Here is a 14,405-nt window from a genome sequence, read left to right on the forward strand (position 1 = left end):
ACTATATATATAATCACTTAAAAGCAATGCCAATTTCATCAAGTTTAATCACTTCAGCATATATTAATTGTATATCTTTGGCAGAAATGGTAAAGTGCAATAAACTCAGAGAAAATTAATTAAGCTGAATATTCACTTGGACTATGCAGATTAATTATCAGCAGCATGGGTAGGTCAACAGATAATGGAACACCGTGTAGCTTCTCTAGTGGTTAATGGTCCTTTTGGTCTGCAGAACAGAAAATATATAGTACATACTTTTCCTATCACCATTACTCTGAGAAGTCAGCAAGCCTTCTGTGGCCTTATATTATTGTCATTGAACTAACCCATGAAGAAGCTTTGTGGACCTGCAACCTCCCTTTCTAAACTATATACATATAAATATATATATATATATAATTCTCCATATATGCCGAGAATAATTAGCTACAGTAGGTTGTACTTGCTTATAAGTGCCCTTCAGCTTCTGTATTTGTCTTTCTCTAGCTCCACTTCCACTGTCATTTTCTCCCTTTGTGATCACCTATGGTCCTTAAATTTGATATATTTGTTATTGACATATTCATGAAAAAAGACAAGAAAAAAAAAAGACTAAAAGAACGTGATCGAAGTGAAGCCGCACGTAGAATTATATATATTAGTTCACTGCATGGATTGTTTTCTCCATTCTCATCCAAGATCATATTTGAACTCGAACAAAAACAGATTAAGGGGAAAAAAAAATTCAACCCGTAGTATTATAATAAAAAATATAACAGCCAGTATTCCTTAGTTTCCGATTACACTATCAATCTCAAAATCAAGAACCTTGATTGCATATCATCAGCAATAGTTGTCCAATCGAGATAAACTGCATATGTAATACGTAGCGGATATAACTGATATGTATAATGAAATAGCAGTCTCGAGATAGAACACTAGTTGCTGTGCTGTGTATGATTACAGTTGCATGTTATTGATTTATATGGTCTCGGCCGAGTTATTAAATCGACCTGTGATCGAGTATGGCGGACATGTTGGTAGGCGCCGTCCTCTGCCGCTTGATCCCGGCCGCCGCGGCTGATGGCGGCTCGTCGACGGGCGTTCTTTCCATGACAGCTTTCAGCGCTTCTTGGATCGCTCCGATGGAATAATGCGGCAGCTGGCCGTCGTCGTCTTCGCCGTCCTCGCCTGTTACGACTAGCACGTGCTTGATGCGGCCGCCGAGGGTGGTGATCTCCGCCTTGAGCGCCCTCAGCCGCAGCGCCTTGAGCGCTTTGATGAGGTCCGGGAGGAGGTCGGAGCGGTCGTCGCAGCACAAGGACGCCCGCACCATGAACCGCCCCTCCGCGTCGTCCGCCGCGTCCACTGTCAGCTCATCGGTCTCAGTCGGAAGCGGGCTCGTCTCCTCCGCCATCTCCGACGTCTGCCGCTTCAATTCTTTGACGTGCTGTATCACCTCCGCCAGCAACGACGCTTTATCCGTCTGCGCCGGAGCAAAAACTCATGAGTTAATTAAATCTTATTTTAATTTTAATCGTAATAAATACATATGAAATCGGAAAATAAATGAATTGGTGGTGGACTGGGGAATTGTATAGTAGTGCTCGAATGCACGCTTCCACAAGGGAGAATGGAATTAGGGTTGGTGATGGCGAGAAGAATTAATTATTTATTTAATAATATGTTCTTTAATTTATCTGACAGGAGTGCGCATGATTGTCTCCTCCAGGCTTCGCCGTTCTCCGGCAGTAGCAATCTCCTTTTGTTACTCTGAATACGCTGCTGGTTTCTCTTTATCATGCCGATGATATTCTCTCTCTCCCGGTCCTTGTCCTCTTCGATCGACTACAATTTACCAGGCTTCCCCAAGCACAAAAATGATCCCAACTTCCAAGAGGAAATCTTTAAGAATGCGTATTGTTTAATTCATATATATAATGGGTAAATTAATCGTATATAGGAAAAACTTCGATAAGAAGCGGAATTGAATTATTAGTTAATACCATCGCCGCCGGCGTTATAGGAAGATGAGCGACGACGGCGAGTTTTCATTGATATGTATGGCTAAGTAATTGATTCTGTTAATAGAGTACGTGCGATGCGAAGGTTTGATGCTTACCTTTGTGGTGCTGGGGAGCAAGCTGCGCAAGCGGGCGAGATGGGCGTTGATGCGCTCGCGGCGGCGGCGCTCGGCCTCACTGTGGCTTTTGGAGGCTGCGAGCGCCTTGGCGTCCATGATTTCCTGGGGCGTCATCCTGGAACCGTTGGCCACAGCCAGCTCGGCGTGGAGGCCGCTGCCGAAGGGGAACGTCGACGAAGACGGAGAGCACGCGCTCATCATCATCCCGAGCCCGCGAACCAACCCGTCGTTGTAATTGATTCCCGCCCCCGACGCCATGAGCCCCACTAGGGGGTCCGGCGGCGCCGGCGGCCCCATATACGGGTCGTGGTAGAACGCCGGCGGCGGAGGAAGCGGCGGAAGCGAATTAGGAAACAAGAAGCTGCGCTCTTGCGCGTGATTGCGAATCAAGAGCGGCGGCTCCAGCACGTTTAGAAGCGGCGGCCACGGGAGATTAGTAGTACTAGAAGACGCAACAGTGGAATTAGCTGCGCCGCCGCCATCCGTCGTCATGGCCACTGCTACGATTTGGTCTTCTTGTGGATAGTTTGGGAGTTCATGGGCGTGATGGAGGCCGGTGTCGTCCATTTTCTGGAATGATATGGAAACCCAGATGGTCCGGCGACCTGAGCGCTACATATAATTAGCTCTTGTGGCATGCTACAATGATGGATTTGGAAGGGATGATGAGCTTTTTGTCTTCTGGGCTTTTGCTCCTTGAGAAAGCTAGCAGAGATTTTTACTTTGCTCTTACGCTACTGTTGCCATGTTCTAAGCGGCTCCGCCCCCTGCTCGACTTATCATTGCGCTTCTATCACGAGAGAGAGAGAGAGAAAGAAGGGAAAGGAGAGGGAAGAAGAAGAGGAAGAACAGATGGAAAAGTGGAGAGGTAGAAGGGAAGATGGAAAAGGTGAGAGGAAGGGAGGAAAAAAAAAACAAATAAAAGAATGATGAAGGGCCCACACGGTCAAGGCCCACGTTCTGGTCCTTTGCTTTCTCATTCCACGCCTGGGCTCGCTGCACCCTCCAAACGATGTAATCATTGTGTCTTGGAATGCATTCCATCTCCAAGATTTTGATACCAACAGAAACAGGTTTGTTTGAAGAGGATTCTGTGAAGCTGTTATTTAATTAAAATTGATGAAGATTATTTAACACAAGAAATATTGAGCTTATTCACAAATAAATATATATAGTCGACATTAAATAAGCTCACACATATATGCTAGATACGATTTTAGGTGGATTCTCTTCTCTAAAACGCTGTATATGTAGGAGAAGTGATCTCCACTAGACTAGCAAGTAGCAACTAGTGGTTGTTGCGAACGACCATGGAAGGATCAAACTTAATGGTGCTTCCGGACGACTTTTAGAGTAGTTTCTGTTGACATGTACTACAAATATGTCAATATATGTTTGTTATGATTAATCCTCCAATTCATTCACCATGCACTGTTTATAGGTGGCTAATAGAATTGAGATCCAAAACCACTAATGATCTTACATTGCACCTAGGCTGAATATTCGGTTAGACGATCAAATCGATTGAATCAATCTAATTAAAATCAAATTAATTAAATTTTTTTTAACAAACTGAATCAACCAAAGTTTGTTATTAAAATTAATCGAACAAACAGAATCAATAAAAAAATTGATTAATTTGATAATCGAATTAATCGAATTATCCTTAGTTGACTACATTTTCATCAGCACTGTCAAATTTACTATTCAATTTATCAGTCAAATAGTTGACTAATTATCTTAATGAGTTGCGACTTCACGATTACACGAGTTCAAAGATTTTTAGGGATTTTGTTTTATCACAGACTTGGACTAGTAGTGGACTTGGTTATTTAATCAAATTCTAAATTTTAAACATATAAATTGAACTGAATAAACCAAAATAATCAAGATTAAAAAAAAAACAAAATTAAACTTTTGAATTAACCGAATTAAAATTTTGAATTAAATCGATTTGATCAATTATTTTGATTTAATCTAGATTTTGGTCACCCCCTGATTGCATCATCCGGTAAGAGCATAAGGCACTCATAGTGAGTAATATAATTTTTTTATATGAAAAATTTGATTGCTACTGTTATGTATTTCTTATGCATTTTAATAAATTCTTCAAAATACTACGATGCGACAATATTTGATCATATTACATGAACCACTATTTCAAATATATATGTTTTACCAAGCACATCATCCCTTTTTATGTGTTTCAAAAGCATGATCCTCGACATGCAAATTGATTACTCCGCTACCATAACCATGTTTATATATACAGCAGCGTTCGGCAAACAGTAGTTCTCGAGTTTAGCAACGAGTGATCCTTTGCTCTCGAAATAGAGACAACACGAGTTTCCATAAATTAATGTTTATACATTAGTTTCATTATGATCATCAGTTTGTTCAACTTTTTTCAAGACTCACTTACCTCATGAATGGAAGGCCAAAATTTCCTCTCTCTTTTCAAGTCTTAATTTTCACCATGCTCTTTTGTTTCAGGAACCGTGATCTCTGCTACAAATTGCCTTAAGTTGCTCCTACACCTTCCCTTGCCACTCTACTGTGAATTGATCCTCTGATACGTACGTAGCCCTACTGCATGGTTTTCTAAATTCCAACAACTCCCTTAATTAGCTTTCTTTGTTATATATATATATATGTCTTTTCTTTTTCACCTGGCACTTGGCACTGGCACTGGCACTGGCAGAATTTGGATTGGGTTTGTGGACTTGTTTTTATTTGTAAAAAGTTGTGGGACTGATCATCAGAGCGGTGTTTGCGTGCAGTGAGAGGTGCCACTACAACATGCGCTTCAGTTGGTCCCCCTGAGCCGGCCCTTTTCATCGCCTTTTCCTCTCCCCATTCAAGGATCCAAATGATGCCGCCACCACAATCCACAGCACAATTGTAGCACAAGGAGTGAAGGAAAGAGAGAGAGAGAGATGATGATGATGATGATGTCAGTAACACCATGGCCTTACGTAGGTAAATTTAATAGCTGCATGCATATATATTCTCCTATTGTAGGTCAGCTCCAATATAATTAGTGCACTCAAATGCAGACTCTTCGATGGAAAGACAAGATATTGTCGATCTCATTATGCTCAAGGTAATGCATTCTATGACTTGCCTCCACTAAATCAACTATATCTAAGGAGCTAAGGAGTAGTTCAGACAGTTTCTGCACTGATGTAGACTAGCTCATGCAGGCAAGCACATATAACAGTTGCTGCAGGATTATTATGTGCTCCGACAGACATCGATGTATATCGAGATCTTCTAAAAAGGAGAGATCTCAAGAGTTACTAGCTAGAACGCAGCATTCATGCCTCTTTATTGATTTGTGCAAGCTGAGATAAAAAAAAAAAATTAAAACAGTTGCAATTCGATCGATCTTTGCGTCCAGACGAGGAAGAGAAGACATGATGTATCCTTTTGGGCAGGCACAGCAAAAGAATTGAAGGTAAAGCCAATGAAGTACGAGCAGTCAAAGACATCCATTGCGAGTTAAAGGTAAAAGATCCATTAGTGCAGACCAAAAGCTAGAAAGATATAGTGCTCCTAATGAATTTGCTACCTGGAGAAGAGCAGGTGATAATAATATGTAATTATTATTCTAACTTTGAGACTTAAGTGGAAAATACAGATGAAATTAATTAATAGAGAGAAGAAAATAATAATGAAAGAAAAAACATGTATATATATATATGTATAACTTACTGTTTGTCTCCATTAATATTAACTGATAAAATCTTGCTGAGAAAACACCACAAGTGCTTAACTCTATAAACAGCTCTGCTGAGAGATCTTAATTATAAATCTTGGTGGCTGGAAGATGGAAGCTGATAAAATTTATGTGGCCATGTGAAGGACGGCACTATGAATTATTGAATAATATGAGTGAATTATCATTTATATATAAAAAAATTAAGCTAAAGCTCTTGGTATATATAACTAAATAAGAATAATTTTTTAGTAAATAAGAGACGTATAATTGAAAAAAAAACAAGTATTTGTGTTTACATTATAATTAATTTTTTTGTCAAGTAATTATGACTATATGGCGTCCAACAAAATAGCGATTAAGAAGATTAAAAAAAACTCACAGAAAAAATAAGCACGAAAAGTTAGAAAATGAAAAGAAGTTGCGGTGTCACTAGGGTTTTTGTCGAAAAAAAATATTCAGTAATTAAAAGTCATCGAAAATAACTAAACATGTGTATAAATAGATTTTAGATAAAATCTTAACTTGCAAAAATCAAAAATACCCTAAAATCATAAAATGATATAGAAAATTACTATAAATAATTAAAAATATATATATATTGAGCCATACATCCACCGTACATCTATTTGTGTTTGTGTGTTCATCATCTCCTGTATATTGTCGCTTCTATTTTTGCATATACCCACACACATACATCCATGTATGTTGCTTCCATCTACATGTCCATCCACACACTTGCATATATACCTCTCAACCTTCACATTTCATTTCCTCCCAAAAATTTTTGTTGTGTGTTCTTTTCTTTTATGGTCACAATCTCTTTATATAGGAGCTCAGACCTAAAGCAGCAATCAATGACTGATTAATGATCATTTATTACCTTTACTCGTCAAAACGTTAGCCGCCAACCACTAATGCTTAGCCATTTCACTCGATCGGTTACGGATTAGTTATTAACCATTGATTAATGTATTCATTGCACATTTAAGCAGTCCAAAAAATGGATTCAGATGGTAAAATATTAGTTCATTCATTGCAAATTTTATCCTGATTGATCCGACATTCGATACGCGCAGATCGTGCTCGCACATGAGTCAATTTGAGTTAGTGTAATTCGAGCTTTAGATTTGCACCCCCTTATAAAAGAAAGTCTTTCCTCATGCATATGTTTACAATATACATGCTTATGAAATAATATAAACTAACAATAAAACCTTGAAATTTTTAATGTGGAACTAAAGTCTCATTAACATTAACATGAAGTCTCCTTCATCCATCTCTTCTTATTTTCAGTCAAATTTCCAATAATTTCTAGCTAATCTTCCTAAAGAAATATAAAGGCAAAGTTTTCAAACTATGTCACGACATTTTACTGGATCATATAAGCAAACATCGATATTACCTAAATCATGTATCCAATTTTCATAATACCCAAATCACATACCATATTCTCTAAATACCCCTCTTTCTTTCTAGGTCCATAAGTCAGTTTCGAACGAACTTAGAAAATTCTGAATCACTCCAAACCAAAACTAATATGCTCTTGGAAACCTCCTTCATGTACTTATGCCCTTGGATCTAAATTCAATAACGTAAATTGAGAATAATAAATTTTTAAACTTGTAAAGGATTAAAAAAATTTATCACGAGCTCATTATAAGACTTAGGACAATAATACTCACTAACCAATACCACTAATAAGTTCTTAAGACTCATCCTATTCGAAAAAATTTTAAAATTTCAAATAGTGTAGGTTCATTGGCCAGTTTTGTATGAAACTAACTGATAAACCTAAAGAAATTTGAATCACTAAAAATCAAAACCAATGTACTTCTAAAAACCTCTTTAATATATGCGTGCTCTCAATTTTGAATTCGATAATGTAAATTGAGAGCAATGAATTTTTGAATTGATAGAGTAAAAATTTAGAAATGTATTTTCAATTTAACTCAGTTTATGCTATCAAATTTTGATTCAGGAGCATAAATAAATTAAAGATGTTTCCAAGAATATATTAATTTTAATTTGGAGTGATTCAGAGTTCTCTAGATCTACCAGTCAGTTTTGAAGGAAATTGGCTGATGGACCTATAGAGGAAAGGGAGGGATATTTCAGGAATATAATACATGATTTATATAATATCGAAACGTGCTTACCCAATTCAGTAAAATGGCATAAATTTTATAACAAAATTAGTATGAATATCTTTCGGCATTTTACCGAATCACGTAGGCAAAGTTCTGGAATATCCAAATCATGTAAGTAAGTTTCAAAATTACCGAATCACATAGTCATTTCCCTTTTACCCCTCATCTCTTTCACATTATTGTTACCAATCGATTGGAAGATTTACCAATCAATTGCTATAGTATAACAATCAATTAATAAATCTACCAATCGGTTCGGAATTATTCTATGTCGTGAATGCATGTCACCAATCAATTGCTATACTATAGCAATCGATTGATAACAGTAACTCGATCGGAAATGAGTTGAAAAAAATCACTACTCTCACATCTATATTTGAGAGCATAGATACATTAAGGGAACGCTCCGGATTGTAACTCAGGGACTCACGGTTCGATCCCTAGCTACGGCGTATTTGTAGGAATTTTCCTCCAAATGGGGAACGCAATCAAAGGATGTTAGGCATCTGGATTGGCCGCCGTATGCGCTTCCCGATTTACCCTGGTGGTCGGTGGGAAACTTCCGTGGGACCGGGCCGACCACCCCCAGAGATGTGGCTACTGGGATTATCATTTTTGCCCCCGGGGCATAGCTGAGTTGGTTACGACGTAGCAGACTTGCAGAAGAGGGCAAAGGTTCGAATCCTGGCGAAGCCAGGCAATACCCTCCTGCGTCGTGACCAACTGCAGTTTCTCGATTTACCTCCTCACAGATGGTCGTGGGGCCGACCGTGTGGGGCCGCTAAGGTGGCGGATCCACCTTTTTGCAGAAGAGAGCATAGATACATTAAGGAGAGTTAAAACGAGTACAAAGGTTTTGGTTTGTAGTGATTTGGAGTTCTCTAAGTCCATCAGTTGATTTCATCCGAAAATAACATTCGAAAGTTATTGATGGATCCACGTCAATAAAAAATTAAAAATGTGATATTATCTGATAAAGGAGAGTCATAGAAAGTCATTTGTGGTGTCAATTAGTAAATATCATCGTCGCAACACTTAATGAATAATGAACATTTGATATAATTTTTCATGTCGAGAATGAGTCGAAAAAATCATGGCTCTCAAAAAACTATATCACATCGATGTTTGAGAGTATAGATGTATTAAGGAGACTTATACGAATATAAAGGCCTTTATTTAGAGTGATTCAAAATTCTCTAGCTAGATCCATCATAATATAATATATTTCAATACAATCATCAACTATTTGATCCAAATAAGTGTTCACATGTTGTTAGGATCATAGTTTCGCGCGCTTTGCATTTGTTGTCGATCTAATTAAACATAATAATCTGCTTCTTGCTCTTCTAAAAACTTAGATTACCTCTTAATACAACATGTTGATCCATAGAAGTATCAATTAGTTCAGTTAATAGCATACTAACTTTTATCAAACATATAAAAAAATGTTTTATCGATTAAAAAAAAAGATCAAATACTAAATAATTTATCATATTTCTAGTAAATCATCCTAAAGACTTCTTCCCTGGGTGGTCATGAAATGTTCGTTAAAAATAATCTAGTGATTGCAAATTAGATTGTTTTTACAGCTGCAAGCAGTGACTGTAAATTACCTTCAGACGTAGACAATGGCAGAGCCAAAAAATTTATAGTGTCCAACTAATCCAGATCTAATCGAAAGTCCCCGAACTATCATCCTCTCTTACATCAATTTTTTATTTTTTTCTACAGTAAATTTAAATGATAATTCCTTTTTAAGCCCTCGGGCCTAAAGCGCGGGTAGAAAGAAACTTGGCTCCACCCCTGGACGTAGAACAGTAAATTGGCCTGCGCAAGATGCTTTTGTAGTTAATAAGTATTCACAGATCGATTCTTAATTATAATATACTATAGATTAATTGCTTTTTAATAAAAAGACAACCTTGAAAACATTGACCGCTAAGTAATGAACCGTTTGTACTTTTCAATTACTCTGATAATCAATAAAAAAAATTTATAAAAACTGAATTCATCATCTTCAAAATTAAAATCTTGAATCATATTATATATATATATCACTGATTAAAATTAAAATTATTTAATTGAATTCTTCTAGATAGTAAGACTTGCGGGGATGGAGGCCTCTTGGGTCTATCCGCAGGTCCGGCGCTGCGACACTGTCAATGATAACGACCCAGCGATAATAACCCATCATTATTAAAAATTCAACGTCAAAGATGGTCGAAGAACCAATCAAAATCCTGATTGGACTTTAGCTTATCAGGCAAGGATTCGCTACGGCGAGCTGTTGCTTTCGTGGAAATTAGAAGTGTAGATATGCATTCCCTGCACGAGTGTGAGTCGCCCCGCTCGCTGCGCCGCCCAACGACACGTTTGTTAGCTGAAAGTCCACACCAGCGCGTGGGCGGATCGTTAGGTAGATCGTCTTCACCGTTCACACATGGACAGACATACGACGACATGGTTCGATACTGTGGCGGTGACGATCTCGCACGTCGAGCTGTCTTGATGCTTATCCTTTTATTTCGTCGCCGGTGGGTCACTGATTCGTTGACATGTTTTCTTTTGACTTTGAAAAGGGTAGTGGAGCATGTAAGCAAGTAATGATCTCCAGAATAAATTTTAAAAAAAAACATTTCTTTTTTCTCGTCTTACCGTATAGTACACGATCATGATTTCCAGGTTGAGGTTTACAAGCACTATGAACGGCAAAACCATTTTGTTTTTGTTTTTGATTTTTTTTTTTTTTTTTTTTTTTTTTTTGTGATGAGGCACGGAAGTTGGAAGAGACACGCCACCAACCATGGCCACATAAGGGCGGTGTGGACCCACCCCGACGCGGTGGCGCCGCACGAATAGGACCGGAGATGCTTGCGCGACCAGCGACAGCGACATCTCGGTCAAAGAGCGGCGGCGGCGGCGGCGCGCCAGGCGGAGGTCGCGATTAGCGGTCGGGTGTGCCAGCCGAGGGTGAGGCAGCCGTCCGCCTCCTCGACCCGGAATCCGTCGCCGCCGGCGTAGAGGGCGAGGAGCATGCTGGCTTGCTTGAAGGCGTTCGATCCCAAGTGCACGGGCTCGAACCCGGCCTGCGCCATTCGGCCTCGCCATCGCCCCAGCGTTTCGTGCCGCTCGGTCCGATCAGTGCCCTCGCTCGCCACCACGTTGCAGATCTGTCGGCCTAGGTAGGCATCCGCCATCGCCCGGTGCTGCTGCTGCTCCTCCAGGTCCCCATCGGCCTCGGTGTCGCCGCCGTTTTCTAGTGAGTCGAACATGCTCGAGTAGTAGTGCAGCGCCTCCGTGAAGCGCTCCACGAACGTCCTGCCGTTGTGGTTCGCCTCCTCCTCCACCACCGTCACGATCCGCGGTCGCAAAGCCCTCACCGTCCCTAATACCTTCTCCACCGCCCCTGGCCGCGCCAGCAGCTGATGAAGTTCCATCACTGAGTTCACGGCCACCGCCTCCTCCACTCCATCGCGGTCGCCCCTCTTGCCCTCCGGTTCGAGCAACATCTGGGGCTCGAGATCGGCGAGGCTCGAGGCTACAAATCCGCGGAAGTGGAAATCGATGCCGATACTTTCTGCGAGCATGGACAGCTTCCAACCCACCTCCTGTAACTCGTCGGAGTTGTCCGGCTGCGGCGGGCCGATGCCTGTGAGGCGGAACGAAGGCGGCCCGCCGGGGCGAAGCGCGAGTGCCTGGAGCAGCGCCGGCCACTGCATCCCCTGCTTTAGCCCAAAGTCGATGACGTGCACCTGGCGGAAGCTGGTGAAAGCCTCGAGGATGGCCTGGTTGGCTGTGAAGTGGGCGAACTTGAGGTAGGGCGCGCTCTCGTAGAAGTGCGAGTGGAGGTGGTTGAGGGCGACACGATCCGCCTGGGGAAGGGGACTATGTCGGTAGATCCGGCGCGCGAGAGCCTCAGCGAAGTAACCGGCCACTTTCCTCATTGGGCCGCTTTGGGAGGCAGCAAGCACCGAGATCTGCTTCAACAGGGCGTCCGCCGCCTTGAAGTTCTCCTGCTGCACCGCCTCCGCGGACGCAAGCAGGGCATGCACCAGGCGGATCCCAGTCTCTTGCGTGTCCACCACCACCACCGGAAGCGCCGCCGTCGCCAATTTCAGCGACGAGGTCGCCTCCTTCGCTGACGAAGACGAGGACGAAGAAGAGCAAGTCCTCATTCGTTTCGGATCTCTCGGAGACAATATCTTCTCAGACTGGGGATCCGTGTCACAGACAACTCGCCCAACGGAGGCGGCAGTCGGCGAAACGACGGGCTTGAAGTCGTGTAGGGCGGATGCCCGCGGGGGAGCAGCGGCGGCGGAGGGCTTGTTGCCTCTGCTGGCTGCGGCGATTGGGGGAGGGAGTTGTGTACAAGGCGGCGCGTTGAGCTCGGAGAGCATGCTGTCGAGCCAGGCGTAGAGATCAGAGGGATCATAGTGGACGGTGTCCGAGGCGATCTGCGGGAGATGAGAGGCGTCGTCGCTGGACATGGCGACCTCCAGCTGCTCCAGCTTCTGAGCTACGTCCGCCATGTCCGACGCCCGCACCTTGTAGCCGAGGGCGGCCAGCAGCTCGTCTACGCCGCACTCCATCTCGTCGCCTGTCCTCGTCACCGGGACCATCTTCCCCTTCGCTGTCTCCGGCCCCATGGCCACCGGGTCATCGCTTCCCATTCCGGCGTCTTCATGCTCTCGTTTCATGCTTATTAATCACTTCCTTTCGGGATTCACTTCGCTGCTCTTCTCTTCTGGTGACAAGCCAGCATTTCACAGGCAGATGGCCTGGCCAGACCGACTCCGCATCTATTTATTTTAACAATAATAACAAAAGCAAGAAAGAATTATCTCTTTTGCGCCGCACGCTGATGGAAAACAATATTCTCAGAATATTCTAATTTTTTATTTAATCTTAATCTAATATTAAGCCAGTTATATACATAGATTGCGTTAATTAGACAATGTTATCATTTCTCAATCGCCTTTTTTATCCGATTGTCATTCGATTCTTTCTTAGAGGAATCTAGATAATCTGTCGAAATATGGAAAAGAAAATATTTATTTTGTAAGATAAAAAAAATTATGATCAAGTTATTCTCTGATCATTACCAGTCCACCCAACTCCCCTAGCCTCGACACGTGTATCTTCTCATCTTTCTTGCTAAGATTCTGATTCGCCGGTCGCTTGGACAAGTTTCCAAGCTACGTTCGTCTTTGCCAACACGTGGCACGTCACTGTAGTAGTATTGCTTTTCCGTTCCGTTTCCGGAAGACGAGAAAGCTACGTCAACGATCTGTACTCGAACTCTAACAAGGAATTTACCCGCCCGCGTACCTACTGTGTGATTGGAGATGAGCAGGCCCGCACGGCGCACTGAGTAAATAGGTACGCTTCGCAATAGTACGTAGATTCCTGATAGTTACATTAAATATTAAACTAAGCTGAAACTTTGATTGAATAACCCATTTGAAAATTTAAAATTTTGATATTTTATAAAATAAAAAAGTTTTAAAAATTCATTAGTAGTGTTGATTAGTGAGTCTATATTTGTTAAAATTATAATATACATATTATTAAAAAAATTAAAATATTAATGATAACATTTAGTTCGGAGGGTTTTTTTATAAAGAGGATTTTCGTGAAGCATGAATGAAATTAAGAACTGATTAAGACACTACCATTAACGAGTCAAAGAAGAGTGAAGCTCATTTAGATATGAACAGCTGGGATCTTGAATTTTTTGAAGATCAAACAAATTAAACCCCACTTAACCATGATTTGACAGGCACAACTTTCTCGCTCGCGATGAATTTGATTGATATTTAGAAAAATTAAGAGGATCATGATAAAATCTGATACAGATCGATCGTGAATGTGATCTTCCTTATTCAATTTAAAGTCCAAACTGAGAGATTTATTTTTGACTTTATTGTTTCTCATTACTTTTAAATTTTCTACGGTTTGTTTTAGAGAATTCTACAAATCTCTGGAAGATTGTGAAATTTTTTTAAAAAGCGACTTTGTGAACCAAAAAATAATTAAAGTCGAAAAGTATATGCGGAAGAATCTAAAGAAGTGTAGCAAAAACTATTATCGTGCCACTATCGTTCGAGCAAACTGACGGACTCTGTTTGGGTCTCAGAATCTGCAGGAATCCAGTGCTTGTTTTGATCTGCCTATTTTGTCACACAACTTGACCATTTGATAATAATTAGTGCGGAAATTATGGCTAAGCAAGGTGGGCTATGAGATAGCAGCATGTCATTCATTCATTATTATTATTTATTTATTATTTTTTAAAATAAAATAAAAAGTCTAACTCATGTCATCTGACCACTGCAGATTATTTTTATCAAGAAGAGAGAGAGAGAGAGAGAGAGAGAGAGAGAGGCTGAGCTGGAAACGATACTGGAATAGT

At 41.0% G+C, this 14,405-nt stretch overlaps 2 protein-coding genes across 2 annotated transcripts; both read right to left on the reverse strand.

Moving 5' to 3' along the window:
* Positions 1–843: 843 nt before the first annotated feature.
* Positions 844–2,950, reverse strand: LOC141828197 (transcription factor bHLH30-like). The gene is made up of 2 exons (XM_074715572.1): positions 2,105–2,950; positions 844–1,468 (listed from the first exon to the last, which is right to left on the reverse strand). The coding sequence occupies exons 1-2, from the start codon at positions 2,690–2,692 to the stop codon at positions 986–988; spliced, it is 1,071 nt and encodes a 356-aa protein (XP_074571673.1). The 5' UTR covers positions 2,693–2,950; the 3' UTR covers positions 844–985.
* A 7,650-nt stretch (positions 2,951–10,600) lies between these two features.
* LOC141826843 (DELLA protein DWARF8-like) lies at positions 10,601–12,775 on the reverse strand. The gene has a single exon (XM_074714157.1). The coding sequence runs from the start codon at positions 12,688–12,690 to the stop codon at positions 10,894–10,896; it is 1,797 nt and encodes a 598-aa protein (XP_074570258.1). The 5' UTR covers positions 12,691–12,775; the 3' UTR covers positions 10,601–10,893.
* Between the last annotated feature and the right edge of the window lie 1,630 nt (positions 12,776–14,405).

Source organism: Curcuma longa, chromosome 4, assembly GCF_044706935.1.
Source record: "Curcuma longa cultivar G26 ecotype Majalengka, Jawa Barat chromosome 4, ITB_CL_G26_1.1, whole genome shotgun sequence".
Lineage (NCBI taxonomy): Eukaryota > Viridiplantae > Streptophyta > Magnoliopsida > Zingiberales > Zingiberaceae > Curcuma > Curcuma longa.